The sequence below is a fragment of the Apium graveolens genome, chromosome 9 (genome assembly GCF_009905375.1).
Source record: "Apium graveolens cultivar Ventura chromosome 9, ASM990537v1, whole genome shotgun sequence".
In the NCBI taxonomy this organism is placed as follows: domain Eukaryota; kingdom Viridiplantae; phylum Streptophyta; class Magnoliopsida; order Apiales; family Apiaceae; genus Apium; species Apium graveolens.
Window position 1 is genome coordinate 24,723,336 of NC_133655.1, and position 19,769 is coordinate 24,743,104.

General features: G+C 33.4%; 3 protein-coding genes and 1 non-coding gene across 4 annotated transcripts; 1 reads left to right on the forward strand and 3 right to left on the reverse strand.

The window, feature by feature from the left end:
* Positions 1-1,697: 1,697 nt before the first annotated feature.
* LOC141684840 (uncharacterized) lies at positions 1,698-4,240 on the reverse strand. The gene is made up of 2 exons (XM_074489979.1): positions 4,084-4,240; positions 1,698-3,113 (listed from the first exon to the last, which is right to left on the reverse strand). Exon 2 carries the CDS (start codon positions 3,106-3,108, stop codon positions 1,918-1,920), a length of 1,191 nt encoding a protein of 396 aa, XP_074346080.1. The 5' UTR covers positions 3,109-3,113; positions 4,084-4,240; the 3' UTR covers positions 1,698-1,917.
* On the forward strand, positions 2,591-2,696 carry LOC141687557 (small nucleolar RNA R71). Its single transcript, XR_012561052.1, has one exon. It is a non-coding gene; the product is annotated as a small nucleolar RNA R71 (small nucleolar RNA).
* A 2,332-nt stretch (positions 4,241-6,572) lies between the features above and the next one.
* On the reverse strand, positions 6,573-15,509 carry LOC141685135 (LEAF RUST 10 DISEASE-RESISTANCE LOCUS RECEPTOR-LIKE PROTEIN KINASE-like 2.1). Its single transcript, XM_074490256.1, has 3 exons — positions 14,555-15,509; positions 7,842-7,892; positions 6,573-7,769 (listed from the first exon to the last, which is right to left on the reverse strand). The coding sequence occupies exons 1-3, from the start codon at positions 15,342-15,344 to the stop codon at positions 6,613-6,615; spliced, it is 1,998 nt and encodes a 665-aa protein (XP_074346357.1). The 5' UTR covers positions 15,345-15,509; the 3' UTR covers positions 6,573-6,612.
* Positions 15,510-15,649: 140 nt separating this feature from the next.
* On the reverse strand, positions 15,650-18,664 carry LOC141683456 (SNF1-related protein kinase regulatory subunit gamma-1-like). The gene is made up of 6 exons (XM_074488190.1): positions 18,349-18,664; positions 17,549-17,721; positions 16,903-17,103; positions 16,546-16,821; positions 16,285-16,445; positions 15,650-16,199 (listed from the first exon to the last, which is right to left on the reverse strand). Exons 1-6 carry the CDS (start codon positions 18,524-18,526, stop codon positions 15,902-15,904), a joined length of 1,287 nt encoding a protein of 428 aa, XP_074344291.1. The 5' UTR covers positions 18,527-18,664; the 3' UTR covers positions 15,650-15,901.
* Positions 18,665-19,769: the final 1,105 nt, after the last annotated feature.

Genomic DNA, 19,769 nt, shown 5'->3' on the forward strand with positions numbered 1-19,769 from the left:
AGATTTGAAATTACAGGCTTTGAAAATTTCTACGATGATGATGAACTACACAAAGAAGATGCACTAAAATATAACCTCGACAAGGTCCCGAAATAAAAAATAATATCAATTTATCATTTACATAAAATTAAACATCATAATTAGTGTGAAACATAAATTGAAATATAATAAATAAATGTTGTTAAATTACGTAATTAATAAAATTTCACCTTATAATTTTTGTTATGTACCTAGTGATTTTACTTGTTATATAAACCTAACATCCTAGCTTTTCCTAATACGATTATTTAAAAGTAAATCGACGCTTGGATGGACACTTACGAATAGAAAATAAAATAAAAACAAAGTTTACAGAGAGAGTAGGAGTTAATTCATGTTAGTTGAGATTTAATTGTATGAAATTTTTAAAATAGTTATATAATTTTTAAGTGAGTACCAAGATTTGGTACTTTTGTATTCTAATAGAATATGGTTTCGCTTATTAATATAGATAGTTGATAACCCGTATAAATCAGCCTGAGATAAAAAAAATCGAATTAGTATTTTTAGAGAATTGAACTCATAATCCGTGTGAAGTACAAATCGAATTAATATATTAATATCAAATATTAAATTGTTACTTGCAAAGAAGAATTATGTAGTTAAAAAAAATCGAATCAGTTATGAATGTTCACAGTATAATTCTAATTATGCCTTGTTTTACTTGTCATATAAAACTAACATCTTAGTTTTGTTTCATTAAAACGAATTGTATAAGTATCTTATAAACCAAATATATCTTATTTTAGATAATTTAATATAAATTTGTAATATTTGATAATTAGATTTTTCAATATAGTTTATTTAATATTACTTATTATTGATAAAATTTTATTTTTTCAAATTAAAAGTAAATAAATATTATTATACCTAATTTAATATTACTTAATAAAATCTAAATACAACCCATAAATCTGTTACTGTTAAAAAAAATCACTTAAAGTAAATAAACGTTATGATGAAAAATAATTAATACAATCGCCAAATCAATAATTTTCAGTTTAAAAATTAATATATGTTACTAAAGTCATTTACTATACTTAATTATTTTTAAAATAATTTTTCCAATTTAAAAGTATGACGTTAGGATGGACACTAATTAATAAAATATAAAGTCAATTCGTTTAAGTAGTTTATTTAATAGTTAATAGTTTTTCAAATTAAAAGTGGATATATGTTATTTTACTTAATTCAATGTAAATTGATAAAAATTTTAATATAATTCCTAAATTCGCTTAAAAATATATTTTCTTTTATAAAAGTAAATAGAAGTTTGGATGAACATTAACTAATACAAAAGAAAATTTGCGGGGAATATAAGTCAAATTTATATTAAGTGGGTACCAAAATTTGATATTTTAGTAATTCAATATTTTGTAATATGATTTGACTTGTTAATAACAGCACAATGTGAAGAAATTGACTCAATCTCCAAGCAACCTGATGCATCTAGAATCCACACACCGAACTCCAATGCTCGCAAAAGAGCCTATAAGACAATAGGGACAATCTTTTAATCTCTAACCATCCTGCTAATTTATAGGGCCTTGAAGATCCCAAACTTGTTGTATGAATTTTGTCCACCCTACGGGAATATACATGATTTTTGTAGACTATTTTAATGTTAATGTATAACTTTTGCATATATCTGATTAAGTGAAAGAAAATTTAGAACACAACCCATGGTAGAAAATTGGATACATTTGGTTCATCATAATCATATATCACATAGTAATTCAGAATAAGGTAAAATGCTCATCTCTACCACATATGCAGATCACTTGGTATATTTAGATATCATATTTTTGATCACTTAATATGTTGTGTCCTGGTGTTGCAGTAACATAGGCAGATCACTTAATATGTTGTGTGCCGGTATTATTGATTGCCTTGCATTGCTCCATCAGCTTCCCATCCGTAAACCGCATTGGCTATTCCTCCAATTTGGTATTCTATGTTCTTTGTTGTTCTAGCTAGTGCTTCTATCTTCGATTCCAGCTTCCCCATTTTAGAACAAAATTCGCTACTGAACATTTGAATGGCTTGCTCCCAACCTGCAGACTGGATACTTTCCTGAGTTACTACTCCTTGTATCCTTTCTTGTTGAAAATTCGGCAAATATGATTGCTCAGAACCAATGTCGGAAACACCTTGATTTTTCCATGATGTGTTGACTTGACTATTACCATGCAGTACATTTCCTTGTCCTCCCAGTGAGAAATCAGAATTTCTCCAACCAGAATTATAAGTCTCATGATACGAATTATATTGTTGCTCATTAGAGGTGCCAATGTTAAATGCTTCTAACTTTTTTGTCAGTGCATCCTTCTCTGCATGAAGCTTGTTGATGTCCTCAATCTTATATAATGCTGTGGCTTTGCCATCATTACTCGATTTATCCCAGACGCTGTTGGCAGCCATCTTCTCCAAAAGAGCAAATGCATCATCAGGAGTTTTATCCATCAGACTACCATGAGCAGCTACATTAATCATTATCCTAACCCAATCACGCAAACCCTGGTAGAAAAATAACAGAACTGACGACCTAGGAAAGTCATGATTTGGGCACTTTCTCTGCATTTCTTTATACCTTTCCCATGCATCAGAGAGTGTTTCATCATCTCCTTGTGCAAAACATGCAATATTGTGTTGTAGTTCCAAAGTTTTCCAAACTGGGAAATATTTAGCAAGAAAGGCATCAGAGAGTGAAGTCCATGACGTGAAGACATTGGACGGCTGGTTCCTCAACCAAACCTTGGCATTCTTTGACAATGAGAAAGGAAACAAGCGTAGACGGATTGTCTCATCGGGAACATTACCGTATTTAAACGTATCACATATCTCCAAAAAACTTGTCAAATGATCATATGGATCTTCGCGTTCTATGTCTCCCTCAAAAGTATCCTGTCTTATTAGCTCAATGATGCCTAGTTCAATTTCATAGTTCTTTTCATCCACAGATGGTCGCACAATATTTGAATGACAAAGAAGAGGATCAATTTTTTTACAATCAGTTGAAGTCTTTTCATCCCCGACTGTGCGCACTTCCAACTCTTTATTCTCATCCATTTGCACTGTACTCGTGATTTTATTGCAAAAAAAAAGTAGGCTCAGTTTTTGAGATGTAAAAACAATGCTTGCCTTAATAAGATCAAAATTAATATCAATTATCGATTCTCTTTATCCACACTTCACAAGAATTTGTACACCGCAGATAATATTACTAATTATCAATTTCTCTAATTGCTTAGAAACAAAAAGAGAAAAGAAAAAGAGATTATGACTAAATATTATCATCAGTAGGCCTCATTTCCTCAATAAAATTTGCAATGTCATAGAGTACGAATTGACCCGTATTTAGACTATTCTGGTCTCACTATTCACTGTCATTTTAAGTCATCCCAGGTAAACGGAAAAAGGTTAGCATTTGCCCTATCAAACAAAACTCTGGCTTTTCCCAACCAAAAAAAACCGTCATCACAAAGGTTATACTGATAACAATTAAACTTCGATCTGGATGTTATAAAAAATATGTCTAAATGCCACAATTTCAAATTACGGACCAAAATACCAGAAACGGGCAGGAGAACCAAAAAAACAGAAGGTTCTATTCTTTTTTCACATAATGTGGGTTCTGTAATAAGCAAGACTAATGACTGAGATCAGAATTATGTATGTAATTCCAGAAACACTACAAGGATCAAAACACTGTGAGGATTAAAAGGCGAGTAAGCCTAATGACGGAGATCTAGTAAGGGGTACGGGGATAGGCGTTGCTCTAAAACAATATTCTACGTTTTTTCGGCCAATAATTTTTTTGACAAAATTTGCCCACAAATATTTAAAAATCCAAAACAAAATACTCAGCGCCCTTCTAAACAAAAGAATTTTCAGACCCGCCCGGTCATTTGAGTTAATGTGGGTTCTTGTAATCTATTACAGAGAATACAAATAATAATGTAGAAACGAAAAATATAGAGAGCGCGGAACATATAAAAAAAGAACATTGTGACAATAAATAAAACAGATAGAACGCATACATACCTTGTATTTTGTAAGGGAGAGAAGAGAACTAGAGCAGCAGACAGTTTAGGGTTTACTAAACCTCGTACAAGAGCTCAATGGTCAGGGTTGATTATTTTCACTGTAAAATCAACTTTATGTGTTGGGCTCTCGCAGTGTAGCCTGGGCTAAGCGGACAATTTGTTCATATGTTTGTGTTCGCGTGAATGTCTAACCCAAATCAGAATTCTTTTTGTGTTAGTGTTTCTTTATTTCGTATACATTTTGTGTTATGTTTTGTGTAATTTAAAATTAATAATGAAAAATATAAATATAATATATATGTAAGTTTTTACTAGTCAGGTAAGTTATAAAAACTCAAGTGCAATCAAATTCTTGTGAAATTAAAATTTGAATCTATTTTGTATCTATTTTTTGTAAAATTTATATGTAACATATTATTGTAAGATATATGTATTCGTATAATTTTGATAAATTAAATTAAATATTTATTTATTTCGTGTACTTTTATTTCGTGTTGTGTTCGTGTACCAAAAATATCATTCAAACCCATAATTTTTGTATCGTGTTATTGTATCGTATACAAAATTGATGGCTTTACGCTTTGCTGGATGGAACTGATTGATTCTGAGATCATTCTTGTGTATTTACTTTAGTATTCAATTTCTTTTACTAAAACATTATATTAATTTATATGAAGGGCTTTTGTTAATTTATTATTAAATTACTCGAAAAACATTTTTTTTGAAAAAAGAGAGGAAAATAAAGGCAGTTAATATATTTTCACAACTTATTTGAGATGCCGAAATTTTTGTTCTTCATCTCTGCATTGACCATACCAGCATCAGTTTATTATTTATGTAAGCATTAGAAGATAAACTTGTGCGAACAGGATCGAGAAAATTTTATTAAATTTATTTATAATAATATAATTAATATAATATATTAATGTTATGATATAATTGACTAAAATACGGTAAAATCAAGTAATTACTTGTATCCGAATAAATTATAATACGATCCAAACAAATCAAGTAATGTTAAAAATGTAATTCAAAGTTCTAAATAAAATAAAAGTATTGTAAATATAACACGATTCAAATAAATTTATTATATCAACAAAAAGTAATGTTGAACTATTCGAGAAGTAGAAAGATTATAATTATACCACAATTACAACAATTTTATTACTTAATTAAAATAGAAATTTATGAGTGTAACCAAAAAACTGTAAACCAAAAACACGGTAAAATCAAGTATTACTAAAAGTGGTCATATTGAAATGAAAATTCTGTAAAATCAAGTACCCTGTCATTAAAAAAATAATATTAAGTTCTACAGGTTATAGAAGTATTGTAATTATAATCATATGATTTGAACAGTTTTATTGTTTAATACAAAATATAAAGAATTCTACGAAATATAGATATATTTTAATTATAATATGATTCCACAAATTTTTATATTTAATTAAAAAGTAACGTAGAAGTCTACATGAAATAGGAATATAGGGTTGAAGCAAAATACGGTGTACTGTACTATGATAAAATCAAATACCTTATCAAAAAATAATTTAGAATCTTATGGGAAATAGAATTATAATCATAATACAAATTTGAACAATTTAAACATATGGCCTATTTACTTGGTCATGATTTTAATTTTTTGGAAACATATATATTATGTTGGGCCAATTTATGTAATTATTTTAACAGATATTTAAAAATAGAATTTCAACCTATAAAAATAATAAAAGCATTTGGCTTTTAAAAAACAAAAAATGGGTAAAAAATACATATAGAATTATAAGTCATATTGAAATAAAAAAAAATACAATTAGAGTCATAGCATTAATCAAAAAGGGTGAAATTGAAAGGTGGTGAAATTATAGGATAAAAATAAATATTTATAATTTATTTTTGTTTAAAAATAAATAAATAAAAATGAATAATAAAAATAAAAATAATACACTTGTAACATAAATACATCTTCGGAATGAACCATCTTTATACATATTTTTGTTTACTCTTTAGCTTGTGACTAACCCTGAGTTTTTCGCATTCATTTATCCAATAAGTTTGTTAATATGCAGGCTGAACTCATTGAAGTTATGAGCTCAAAGAGAACCCGAAGAAGCTTGCAAAGCCTTATTTACTGACATTTTATATCAATCATTGTTCTTTTGTATGCAACAAGACCTGCCTGAGTGACAATTTTATCAGTGATATTTAGACCAATCTTGTTTTCATTTGGTATCCATTGATTTGAATTCAAATTGGACTGTTTGTGTAACCCTAAGTAGAATTTGATGTGATACAACTGATCAAAGCAAATAGCGATGAGTAGTTTAGGGTATTTATAAGTCACAATAGTCTTGTTGAGTTCCTTGTAATCCACGCACATTAGGATGTTTCTTTTTTTGGAAAATATAAATGATATGCAACTGTCATTTGAGTATATCAACTGTTTGTCTGCATATCATTTCTTATTATGTAATATGACTACAAAATGTTGATGTAGTCTCGAATTGGAGTATGTGGACTACTAATCTTATAAAGTTTTGGTGTTCATAGCTACAGGGCTTTCAGTATCGTTTTCAGAACTTAGTTTCAGAGATGTGTAAGAATCCTGTGCAGACTTGGTGGGACTGTGAAGCAAAGGTTTAGGTGGGATTTGCAAGGACTGAACGCTTCCTTCCAACATCTCCACTACTTTACTCATAGATGGCCTATCTGCTGGAATGGTTTGAATGCACCACAATCCAACTAACGTCATTTTTCTTTTCACTTCTCTTTCCTCTTCATTATTTGACACGCCATCATCGTCTAGACATGAATCATTTTCTAGATTCTCATATATCTTGTCTGGAAAGTATAATTCACTTGATCTTGCAACTGCAGATTTGTTATTTTTGCTTGCTCCTGCCATTTCAAGAACCATCATCCCGTAGCTATAGACATCAGACTTGTGAGACGCCCCACCAAAGTTCCTACTAAAAACTTCTGGAGCAATGTATCCAGCAGTACCTCTTGCTCCTAAAATCGATATAATGCTCCCCTTTTGCTTGCACAATTTAGCAAGTCCAAAATCAGAGATCTTTGGACAAAAATCTTCATCCAGAAGAATATTTTGAGGTTTAATATCAAAATGAACTATCCTTGTGTTGCAACCACGATGTAAGTACTCCAGACCCCGAGCTATCCCAACTGTGATTTGGTATAACATATTACTGTCTAACCGTTGATTTGAAGCAGGAAACCTTTCATCATCATAAATAAACTTGTCCAAAGACTTGTTAGGCATAAATTCATAGATCAGAGCTCGTTTGTTCCTTTGATAGCAGAATCCCAAAAGAGTTACTACATTGACATGAGATGTTCTACTAATGCTTGCAACTTCATTTATGAACTCCTCCCCGTTCCCCTTTGTTTCAGTGAGGACTTTAACAGCAACTTGCCTCCCGTCTGCGAGTTTACCTTTGTAAACTGTACCGTAACCTACTTGGCCTATTTTTTCTTTAAATGAATGTGTCATTTTCTTAATGTCTGAATAGCTGTATCTCTGTGTAGTAAGAGCTTCATAGTTCCGAACAAGCGCTTCAACGTTTTGGTTGCTATATTCTTCTCCTTCCATAGCCCTTAATGTCTTATGTTTCTTGTAAGCATGGATTATGAAACATCCTATGACAATACCTACTACAACAAACACTATAAAACAAATATACAGTGAATTTCTTTGTGTAACAGTGATGGTGATGAGAGGCATAAACATGTAATTACCTGTTCCAAGTATTTTGGAAATTTGTGCTTCGTTTGTCTTACCATAATTACCTGCAGAAACACGGCATAGAATATAAGAAGTGGTTAGAATCGCTTCAACGAGGTTAGGATTGGCAAACGTTATACTAGTTGTCATAGTTTTGAGTTCACCATTCAATTAAATGCTATCATTCTTAGTAATTGATATGACAATTTTTAATAGTGCAGTCAGGGAAAGAGGCCGTGAGGATCCGATGACATGAATTTTTGATGTCCGGGGGGGGGGCGTGGGGATGAGTCTTTGCTACTATGATATATCTTAATGAAATATATAAGAATAAATTCGTAGTGAGGCTCTGTAACTAAAAAAACATCTGATTTCAACATAAATTTTCTTTTACATATGATCAAGGCACAGTTCAGCAACATTTGTCTCCGGCATAAATATTACTTTACTAATAATAATTCAGCCAAAAGACATCATATTATAACTCATTTGTAAACGAATCTAACTTAAGTACTGTTGGACAAACTTAGTATTTTAGACTAAATTGTGAATCATTTTGAGACTCTATATGAGTGAGACACATTATGTGTTAGTGGTGTGTATTTATTGGAACGTATTCTTCTCTTCGAGGAGATTCCAACGCATATTAACACGCTCAAAATGAGTAAAAGGTGAATGAGAACTGATGTTCCAAAGTTTTACCTTTTAATATGAAAAGTGGCTTTGTACCACATCGAGAGTAGCACAAACCTATTCCTTAGTTTTTCTTATAAATACCATGTACCACATCGAAAAGAAAAACAAGTCCTTTCAAGCCTCTCTTTATAAATAGAGTCTTAGGGCACCAGTTTTATTAAGTCAAGAAAATAAGAGTCATCTCTTTCATTCTTGGTCTCTTTAGTCTTAAATTTTTCCAATATTTCGGTGATAGTTCTCGGGCTCAGTTCAAGTTCGCTGAGAGTATATTCGATCTATCGATTATACTAGTATCTCGTTTTATCCTGCGAAGCAGGTCGCTAAACACGGATGGTGCGGGGCGAAACTGCTTTAAGGAGACAGTTTTCTGGACTCGAGATTAAATCCAATCTCTGTTTGTTTTCTCAAACCCTTCTCCTAATTTAATTGTTAATTCTCATATGTTTATGTGATTTAAGAATTAACAATGTTTTTGTGAAGTAGTTATATATTCAATATATATATATAACAATGTCTTTATCGTACAAGATTGCTAACAATCTTAAAGCAGTTTCCTTCAATTTTCATACTTTCTTGTGAGTAGACGTAAAAGTCAATTTGATTGTTTAAATTGGATTTATTTATGGGTATATGAGTGGTCATTATTTGCCTCATTAATTAAATTAAATTTAGTGCATTAATTTCTTTGATCACTTGTTGCCATGTGCTTGAAATTAATATAAATTTGATTTTAAGTGGTGCTTTGTTTAAGCATAACAGGTACGAGGCAAAAGTAAGCACAAAGTTGTTGGATAATTGGTTTCTTATAAGGCTATTGATGCTTTAATGGTTATTGATTTATGATCAACTTATATTCAAGTGGACATATTTGGTGACATCTCTTTCGGATTGATCATTATAAATTGGTATATTAAACCCAAATTTATAATTCGTCCATGTTTTTGCTATTAATGGATAGCTTATTATGTTTTGTTAACATGGTGATTGATTTCTTAATTCTGAATTGATTTTGGAATTATTAGTACACTGATACAAGAATCATATATGCTATAGTTTACATGCATGTTTGCAAGTTCATAACATGATATTGCTATGCAATTAAATGATATGGCTACATAAATGTGACCCTTCATGATGGAACTTGATTATTTGGTGATTAATTTTTTAATCATTGTTGAGTGATGATAATGCATCAATTATTATTGTTTAATCTTTAATAATGGAGTTATATCACAAACTTGTAATACTGGATAGAATGCAGTAACATGTTTGTTGTTAAATAATGTGACGAGGTGGGCAGCTGAAGTGAACCAGATTTACAATTGCTCAGGATTCTCCACATTAAAAAACCTAATGGGCCTGGAGTACAGGTTATGGGTCGGCACATAAATTATATTTTTCTGGTTGGATTTTTCCTCCAGTTAAATAATAATTTCACGTGTTGGTGTCGGTCTGCTGCGGCAGTGACACACGAGCCTATTATAGTGATCCATGTGATACTTAATACGGCGAATATTGATATCAGTATTTATGCTGAACTTCGGAGAGAATCCGGAAAGTTGTTAACCCTAACGCATCAGTTGATCAAGGATCACTGAATGTGGGTTTATTGAAGATTTATGTTCTTCCTTGGGCCTTTTCTGGTTGTACCAGTAGGTGAGCCATAAATGTAGGTTCGTGTGAACCATGTAAATATTTTCGAGAAATTCGGTAATTGAATTTTTAATGATAAGAACTACGGGAAGTTCTTTTAACATGATATTAAAATCTTATAGGTTTTAATGAATAACGTAAAACCTGCTCAGATGAGAGGTAGTGACACGATACGTGTTTACTGTCTGGTTTGATAGTAAAACATTTATCACTCGTACTCGTAGTCGAGTCAATATTGAAGCTAAATAGAGAGATGTGTGCTCTATAAACTCAAGGGCAAATCCAACTTAATACAGATAATTAAGATGGTAGTGAATAAATTTGATGATGAATAATCACCGGGCAAATTCTGTTTGCAACGTGAATATTCATGAGGTCGTTGCACCTTACTCGCATTAAATAAATGGAGTAGATGCAGGCTTGAGTTGCGCTCTGAGAGAGATGCAAAACGATTGTGATCAGCTCAGACTATCACTGAATTTGAGGATATTAGTTACGAAGGGCTAATCGTTCCTTAAACATGATACCACAGAAGGAAATAATTAAATTTCCTATTAGTTTTGGAATATTTTCTGACATTCTGTAAAATATTAAAATTGTGGGGGTATCTAAAATAGAAAATTATTGAATTTTCTATGAATATTGGAATGTAATGAAACATTCTTGAAAATAATTGAAATGTGGGGGTATCTCGAAACTTGATACCAATACCTCTGTTGGTAGCATGAGATCCAAAATCAATTGAGATATTTTGGATGGATACATAGACAATGGTTGAGTCTAATAATATCCGATATATGAATCTAATTTTTGAGATTTGTAAGAATACTATTACAGAGTTTAGGAATGCTTATGCGATAAGCTAGTAGATCCTAGTAGATCTGTAATTAAAAGTCATCTAAATGAACTTACGAGTTATTGGATGAATGTGAGGATGAACCTGCAGAGAGCAAAAGACTTGGATAATTGCTAGTCCCGAATGTCTTGATAATTTGCTTGAAGGTGAACTCGTAAATTTAATAGAAGCAATGTGCTTCTCGTATAATTTCTTGATAAGTGAATATATCAAGAGAAAATTTGACTATTACTAAGAGTCAATAAATCAAGATTTTCTAGCACGTGTACTAGAAAATGGATTGTGCATGTTCTCTCTATGTCCTTTGTGGGGGAAAGGATGTTAAGAAATAGAGAGAGTGGTTCTGTTTGACAGAATCTTGTTTAAAAAAAATATATAGATCTTCTTACGAGATAGAAGCATTAGGACCCAAATGAATTTTTAAATTGGAAAAATATATTTGGGTCTGAAGGAAGTATAAGGTCAGACTGATACAAAAAATATTACAGTCGAAAGTGATGACCTTATATAATTTATGAAATATTCTCGAGTTTGAGAATAAGGTTCATTAAGATGATACTAAAATTATCGTATTGTGAAATTTAAAAGTGCATCAATGAACATTGAGATGGTCTTTCTAAATAGTTATTTGGAGAAATATCTATTTACGTGAACCCGAGGGTTGCTCTAGATAAAGCAAGAGTAGAAAATCTGTATTTTCGGTGATCATGTTGAGTGAAACAACATTGACACGAAATAATGGCATATTAAATTTGATATTGCTATGATAAGCAATGGCTTCAAATAAATGACATGGTTGCCATTTTGAGGACGCTCAATATTGGTTGCTATGTGAATAAGGATTGCCAGTTTAAGGACGCTTAAACTCGGTAATGATGCAAACTGAAATTGCTGGTTTTTGGGACGCTAAAAGCTGGTAATATCAATAACAAGTGAAGCCTTAAGTAATAACTAGTAAAGTTATTTCATAAATATGAAATATGTCAATATGAGATGTCAAACTGATTCAAAATCAGAGAATTGACAAGTGTGCATGTGTTATTTACACATGATATGCAAGTCATAATTGATTGCATGTGAGTGATCTGATCATTACGAGAAGTAATGACAAGAGGATCATCTCTGAAAATCTTGATGAGATTGAAAAGTTTTGATTTGAAGATTACAATCTTCATGACTTTAAAACTTTTAGATGATACATGTCACATGTTAGTGATGTGACTTTTGAAGAGGTCAACGAAGCTAAAGTTGTCATAGCTGGAATGGATTTATATATATCCAAGTGTAGATGAACAAGGATCTCTCAAGAAGGATTGCAAGTCTGTTGTACTTTTTAAAATTGTACAAAATTAGACATAGGCTATACAGTTGGTAAACTGGGTAGATGCACGAGTACAATGGAAATTGGTCACTTGGAAGTGATTGCAATAAGATTTAAGGTGTATGATATGTGCTCGTGAGCTTGGACTTCAATACGAAAGATATCTAATTGTACTATGTGAATATAGTATGTAAATTAGATATTTGACTTTAAGAACTTTAAAGTCATTCGAGAATACATTTCACACTTAGCAGTCGTGTCATGGAAATCCTAAACTTAGCTCGATTCATGATGGAATACGAGTCTGGTGCATAAAATAAATGCAGTTAAAAGGCCGAGTAGCCACTTTGTAAGGATATTCCTAAATGACAAGGAAAATGTGTCTTCAATATGCATATATCGTGTAATCAATATGCAAATTGGGAGATCACATTATTGTGTATGAAATGGTATGTCTCACATTTATGATGAGGACATAATACCATTAAACAACTATTCTCAACGAGAATTATCATTATTGACTATGTAAAGTCAAATGATAATGTTTGGATCCACTAACCAGATGGTTAAACTGAGCGAATCTGTTTAAGACAAGAGAATCTAGTTAGACCGAGAGATAGTTGTCAAATCATCGAGAGGAATGAGCCTTGCCTATTGCTTAACGGCGTCATGGTGGACACCCAACCTTGCTGACTGGAGATCCCAAGAACTTGGTTCAATGGGACAACTAAATCATGATGACTAAATCACTGTGGGGGTAACCCCCGGCCTATTTCTATGATGATGAAACAGTGAGACCCGTAAGGTACGAGGTTAAGCTTTATGCTTTTAATGATCTTTGACGAATACAAGGATTTCAAGTTTGAATACATAATATTCGGTTGAGTAAACGCGGGTTACTCTATAAGATAAAGATCACCTATGTAAGAGAGAAGTATGGCCGCTTCAAAGGAGAATTGTGAGGCACAATTCTTTAGAAACTCTTGCAGAACCAGGACGATGTTTCAGGGCCAAAATGGACATAATCATGAGAACTGAATGAGTCAGGAAAGATATAGTGATGAGTATGTCATCGTTTACACAAACGGTCGAACAGTTCAAGGACATCGCGTCATACTGTCTACCAGTAAAGTCGATATACTTATTCGAGCGAAGGTTCAAGGAGCATTCTCTACCTATCGTATGCTATATCTGACCGCCGGAACTATCACCAAGTCAAGCTCCGCGTCTGTCTGTCTATGTGGTGTCTATGTGGTGCGTGCTACTGGACCATCAATCTCATTTGTGGGGGATTGTTGGACAAACTTAGTATTTTAGACTAAGTTGTGAATCATTTTGAGACTCTATATGAGTGAGACACATTATGTGTTAGTGGTGTGTATTTATTGGAACGTATTCTTCTCTTCGAGGGGATTCCAACGCATATTAACACGCTCAAAATGAGTAAAAGGTGAATGAGAACTGATGTTCCAAAGTTTTACCTTTTAATATGAAAAGTGGCTTTGTACCACATCGAGAGTAGCACAAACCTATTCCTTAGTTTTTCTTATAAATACCATGTACCACATCGAAAAGAAAAACAAGTCCTTTCAAGCCTCTCTTTATAAATAGAGTCTTAGGGCACCAGTTTTATTAAGTCAAGAAAATAAGAGTCATCTCTTTCATTCTTGGTCTCTTTAGTCTTAAATTTTTCCAATATTCCGGTGATAGTTCTCGGGCTCAGTTCAAGTTCGCTGAGAGTATATTCGATCTATCGATTATACTAGTATCTCGTTTTATCCTGGGAAGCAGGTCGCTAAACACGGATGGTGCGGGGCGAAACTGCTTTAAGGAGACAGTTTTCTGGACTCGAGATTAAATCCAATCTCTGTTTGTTTTCTCAAACCCTTCTCCTAATTTAATTGTTAATTCTCATATGCTTATGTGATTTAAGAATTAACAATGTTTTTGTGAAGTAGTTATATATTCAATATATATATATAACAATGTCTTTATCGTACAAGATTGCTAACAAGTACATAACCGCGAGTCCTAAAAATTGAAGCCGAATAATCGCAACACTGTTGACACTGTTTCCATATCTGATCGCAGAGTTTAAATTAGGGAATATGTGATGCAAGGAAATTATTGGACAAATTAATTTTATGTTACCTGTATTTGCTACTAAAAAATAAAGAGTCAAGTAAAGAAATTGAACTTACGTAATCCCAAATCTGGTACATTGCATAAAGATTGATAGGGCCGATCTATACAATAACAAGCAAAGGATGAGGTGGATGAGTTATAGCCGCATCGGCCACCTGATCGAGCACATGCGTTACATTCGGTGTCGTTCGCTTTCCATTTCAATCCGAAACCAGCTTTAAGAACATCCTTCAGGTCATCTTGTGTTGCCGTAGCAGGAGTTAACAACTGAGCTGAAGTTCGATTAATAGGAACCCTAATAGTGACAGTGCAGCTGCTTTGAGATGTATTAAGTGAAAGTAAAGCATCTTGTGTATAGAAATAACTGTCACTGCTTGTTCCATTCACCGTGCACTCAAACTCATATGGTGATTGTTGACCTGGGACGGTAGCACAACCATAATACAAAGTCAAGTTCTGATCACCAGAAGGATGGCTAAAAACTCTGTAATCCAAGTCTGTGTTGTATATAGAGTTTGGGCAGGTATTGTTCCACAAGTCTTGTCTAGCAACAGTTATAAGCTGCGATCGAGCATCTATTCCAAGAACTCGATACGGTCTTGACTGTAAGATCATGACAGAAACGTCACCTTGACAATTTAGTTTGAACGCTGGATGCCCACAGTAGGAAGGCCTGTCACCGCCCCAGAAAGGATAATCAACAATTGGAAAATTTGCACATCGAAAACGTCTATTGCAGGCGTCATATTGTGCATCACCTTGACAGAAAGAAGTGGGGATATAGTATATGGAGATTATGAACATGGCAAGGAAGATAGTAAAGGACGGAAAGGAATTGAAACACATCTCGTTCTTCTATGCAGAGGTACACAGACGACAAGTTTCAACTCAAATAACCGATCAAGATTTGAAATAACTGGCTTTGAAATTTCTACAACGACAAACTATACAAAGAAGATTCACCAAAATATAACAACAATTATATTTGAATAAACTGAGCCAGTCTAAGCCAATCGTTAAATTCAATTTGGTTGAATTGGCTAATTTCTAAACTTAGGAAAACAACTCAATAGCTTATTTAATAATAATGTGTATAGTTGGTCGGAACGTTCCTATGAGAAAAACAAGCGAATTGTACATCACTACAAATGTGAAACAAATAATAACTTCTGAATTATTCCACTTATTGTATCAAAGCATTAAGGTTTCATTATTACAAACTAAAACTCTTAGCAGTTGCTTTTCAAGAACAACTCTCTTTCATATTTACAAGGAACCCTCCAGTTAACATTCCAACTGAAAGATACAACTTCTGGTCATACAAAAATAATAACAAAAGCTTTATTGTCAGGCAAAATCCCACCCAGCAGAGTAAACATTTAAAATTACACAAATGCAAACTTTTAGACCCTGCTATTTTCAGGCAGTGGCAGAACACCGTAGAAAAAGTCTCCAAAGTAGCCCGGAGGCTCATATACTAGCTTCGAGATAATATCTCTGAGTGTGATTACCCCTTCTAGATTTCCCTCTTCATCCACAACGTATACTCGATGGATCTTCATGGAATCAAGCTTTATGATTACTTCTTTAAGTGTGTCATCTCTTCTGCATGTAATCATTCCACTCGAAAATGGTGTTGACTGTTCATGCTCTTTTAAATAATGTCTAATAGCCGTGAGAAAGTTCTTAGCTGTCATATATCTGCAATACCCATTAATCAAAGATTGTATCATACCTACTGGCTATTGTAGAAGTTACAAATGCTGGATTTTATGTATAAACAAACCTGTATTCCTTGTAAATAGCAGGTGCAAGTAGAAGGAACTGAATGTCTCTGATGCTTATATTACCAACTGCCTTACCATCACTTTCAACCACTGGTACACCACCGAATCCCTCTTGCCTCATCAGTTTAAATGCCTGCAAAACTGGTTCATCCTCATGCACCTTGAAAAAAATGAGGAAAACTATTAGAACAAAATTAGTCAATAAGTGCAAATTATTGATTTCACTGAGAGATTCATATGAAGTAGTCAACAGGATGTACCTTTACAACATTACCGGGTTTCATTAGGGGAAGACCAAGTTCAGATAGTTTCTTACTACCCAATCGTTCAAACCATTGAAGACCAGCACATTCCTCTAACATGTGTATAACAGAAGATTGGGTAACGATGTTTTCTATCTTCCCTTCTCCAGAATCAACTACAGGAACACTCTTCATTCTGTATGTTGATAGTAGTAAAAGCATGGTCAGAAAGGAATTGGATGTCTGCAAGGCGAGAAATGGAGCCCAGCGAAATGATCCAGAGATATCCTTAACCTGTGTAGCTGAAAGTTAGTAAAGCGAATTGTTTGATATTAAATCTTAAATAAACTTTTAAACATGAACAAAGGCAGGTACCTTTGTATTCTTATAAAGTGCAGAGGAAGTCAGAGCCTCAAAAAAGTTCCCAGAGGCTGAGGCAGCAGAAAAAGAATTAAAACTTCTATATCTAGGAGAATACATTCCCTTCGCTGCTGCTGCTGCAACAGCGGGACTTGTGGATTCCTCGGATCCATTGGCAACTAGTTCTGAGCCAGAAGATCCTTCCTTCTCTTCTGACTGCAAATTAAAAAAAATGTAAGTAGCTATGTATTTAGTTTTCCTTCAAAGTAATGCAACATAGTGTTGCACACCGGATTATAAAATTTCCACTAAACCAAAACAAAAACTGAGCACTAAAGTTTTATAGGTAACATTCAGCCACTTGTGGCAGAGAACTTCGTGTTGCATTTGTCAACACAAAAAGAACGCTTACATTTAAACAGGTAAATTAAAATAAAACAAACTTCAGATGTCACCTTCCCTAAATTTCAGATTCAATGCATCAGGACATACTGGCAGCAGAAAATCTGAATCATTCTGAAAACGGAAGTATAAAAAAAGGGAAAATAAAGGACAGGTTATGAGCCAAATTTTTACTTGGAAAACCCTTATTTTCTCCTATATCTAGCCCCATTCAATAGTATTTTACTTCTATATCAATAACAACTGCTGGTTTACATACCTGATGCAGTATCCATACGGCAATGCCGGCAAACTCAATGATGCCAATGTATCTCTCCATCCAGCTAGCATCTTCTGGTGCATCAACGTCAACAACAGGCACACTAAGAATTTTATGTTTGGCCATTAACTGGACAGCTTCAGCAACACTAGTGTCGGAATTGATCTCAACAACTGGGAATAAAAAGAATGGAGGAAAATCAAGAAATCGGACAAAACGAATATATCTCAAGTAACTAAGGTAGTACAAATAAGTAATGTGTCTACATCTGCAAAACACATGTTTCTGAAACACTTATACTTCCATTTAACTCAAGAAATATCTAGCCTAATTCTTTTAACCAAAATTTCACACCTGATGTTAATAATATCCAACAATTTCTAGTTCATTTCATATCAGTGATCCTTAGTCCCTAAGACAAAAATTATGAATCTTGAAAGAGCGCATTAAGATTCACACTCTTTTCTTAAATATATACCAACATAGGAGCAATTACAACTTTTTTTTCACATTAAATCACAAAGTATAAGTGAAACACAAACTGAAGAAGTAGAAAGTGAGCAGAATTCAAGCAAACTCATTCCTTTTCTCAATATCTAAGTAAATGTTATTCTTGTTTGTTTACCAAAATGTTTCTATACTAAGGTATACAAACATGTTATCCATAGTAATATATCAACAGACAATTAAATAAACACATACTGAGTCTGACATACATGATCATCCATATAAAAAAGAAGATACAGACACGTATTTGTTTATCGAATATTCATTTATCGAGGAGAGGAGAGGAAATATACCCTGGGAAGAAGGAGCAAGGGGAAAAGAAGAAACGGGGATGCTTTCGAAGCAAGCATTAAGCTTTTCAGTTGGAGTCAGCTGCGGCTCTTGTACATCCCATAAATCTTCCACTTTCATTCCTAGTTTTGCTTCTGGGCTTCTTGGACTTTCACTCCCATCCATCATCATCATCATCATCTTCTCTCCCTCTCTCTCTCGTTTATTTTTATGCAGATTACTATAAACAATACAAACAAATTATTCTCTTTTATTTGCTTCCTACTGATAGAGATGACTACTGAACTGCTTGCTGTTTATGTAATAAATTATCCTGCCATGTTCCTATGTTACGCTCCATAGATACCATGTTCTGTTTTGATTGGTAATCAATGGCTGAGATGAAATCTAAGACGCATGTTTTCGTTGGTCAATGGTGGGGTCCACTAATTTAGTTGTCTTTGCTTATCCAATGTCGTACATTATTGGGGGTATATTTAAGTAAGCAATTCCGCGGGCGTCCTTATCTGGTTTATGGGTCAGTGTCTCTGTGGGCCATCTTTACTGTTGACGTGGTGCCCTATGACTAAGCTAGATATTCAATGAATGGGGACAAAAGTAGGGCTGTGATTTGGTGCACTCCTGCGTAGTTCATTCTGCTAGAGACGCCATTGATGTTATGCCACTTCACCGATCTGACAGCCCACTGTGATCTGAGTATGTTGGTGGTCCCTCCACCGGATCATTTTATAATTAATTGGAAGAGAAATGTTATTTCAAGACAAATTTTTTAAGAGAAAAATATATTAAAAGACCAAATAATCCTGATTCGATTTTTTTGTTAGGCATGGTATTGAATTTTTTTTCAAGAGTTATTTATGGGCATCTAGGAGGCAGTTTTGTTTTTTTAGCTTTGAAAATTTAAAATTGGTGATACGAAAGAAAAATAATTTGTAAAGATATAATTATTGATAAATAAATTATTGATGAAGTGCATAGTTAAAGACAGTGAATCTCACGGGGCAAGTATGTCGTGGCGACCACGGCCCAATATAGGTCCTAATGACCCGAGTATGTCGAGACGCCCACAACTCAATATTGGTCGTGATGTTAACGACCCAAAATCAGCTACGAGATAGGCCCATCGAGATGACCTAAAAACGATATCTACTATAACACCAAAAGCAATATCTGACATGGAAAAGGACTCCTACAAGGAAGGGTCTAGAATTCACCGTTTAGAGGACGCATACTTGTCATCTAAGTTGGATACTTGTCTACCAAGTCTCACAACCTAAGTCTAACCCTAAACTCACCATCTATATAAATGTCTCTACCCCTCGACTTAAAATTACATTTTTGCTTGATTCTATACGACACATAGATACGTAGCCATCTTGTGAGAATCGTGTAGTCTCGAACACAAGCGCAACCATTAAAGATC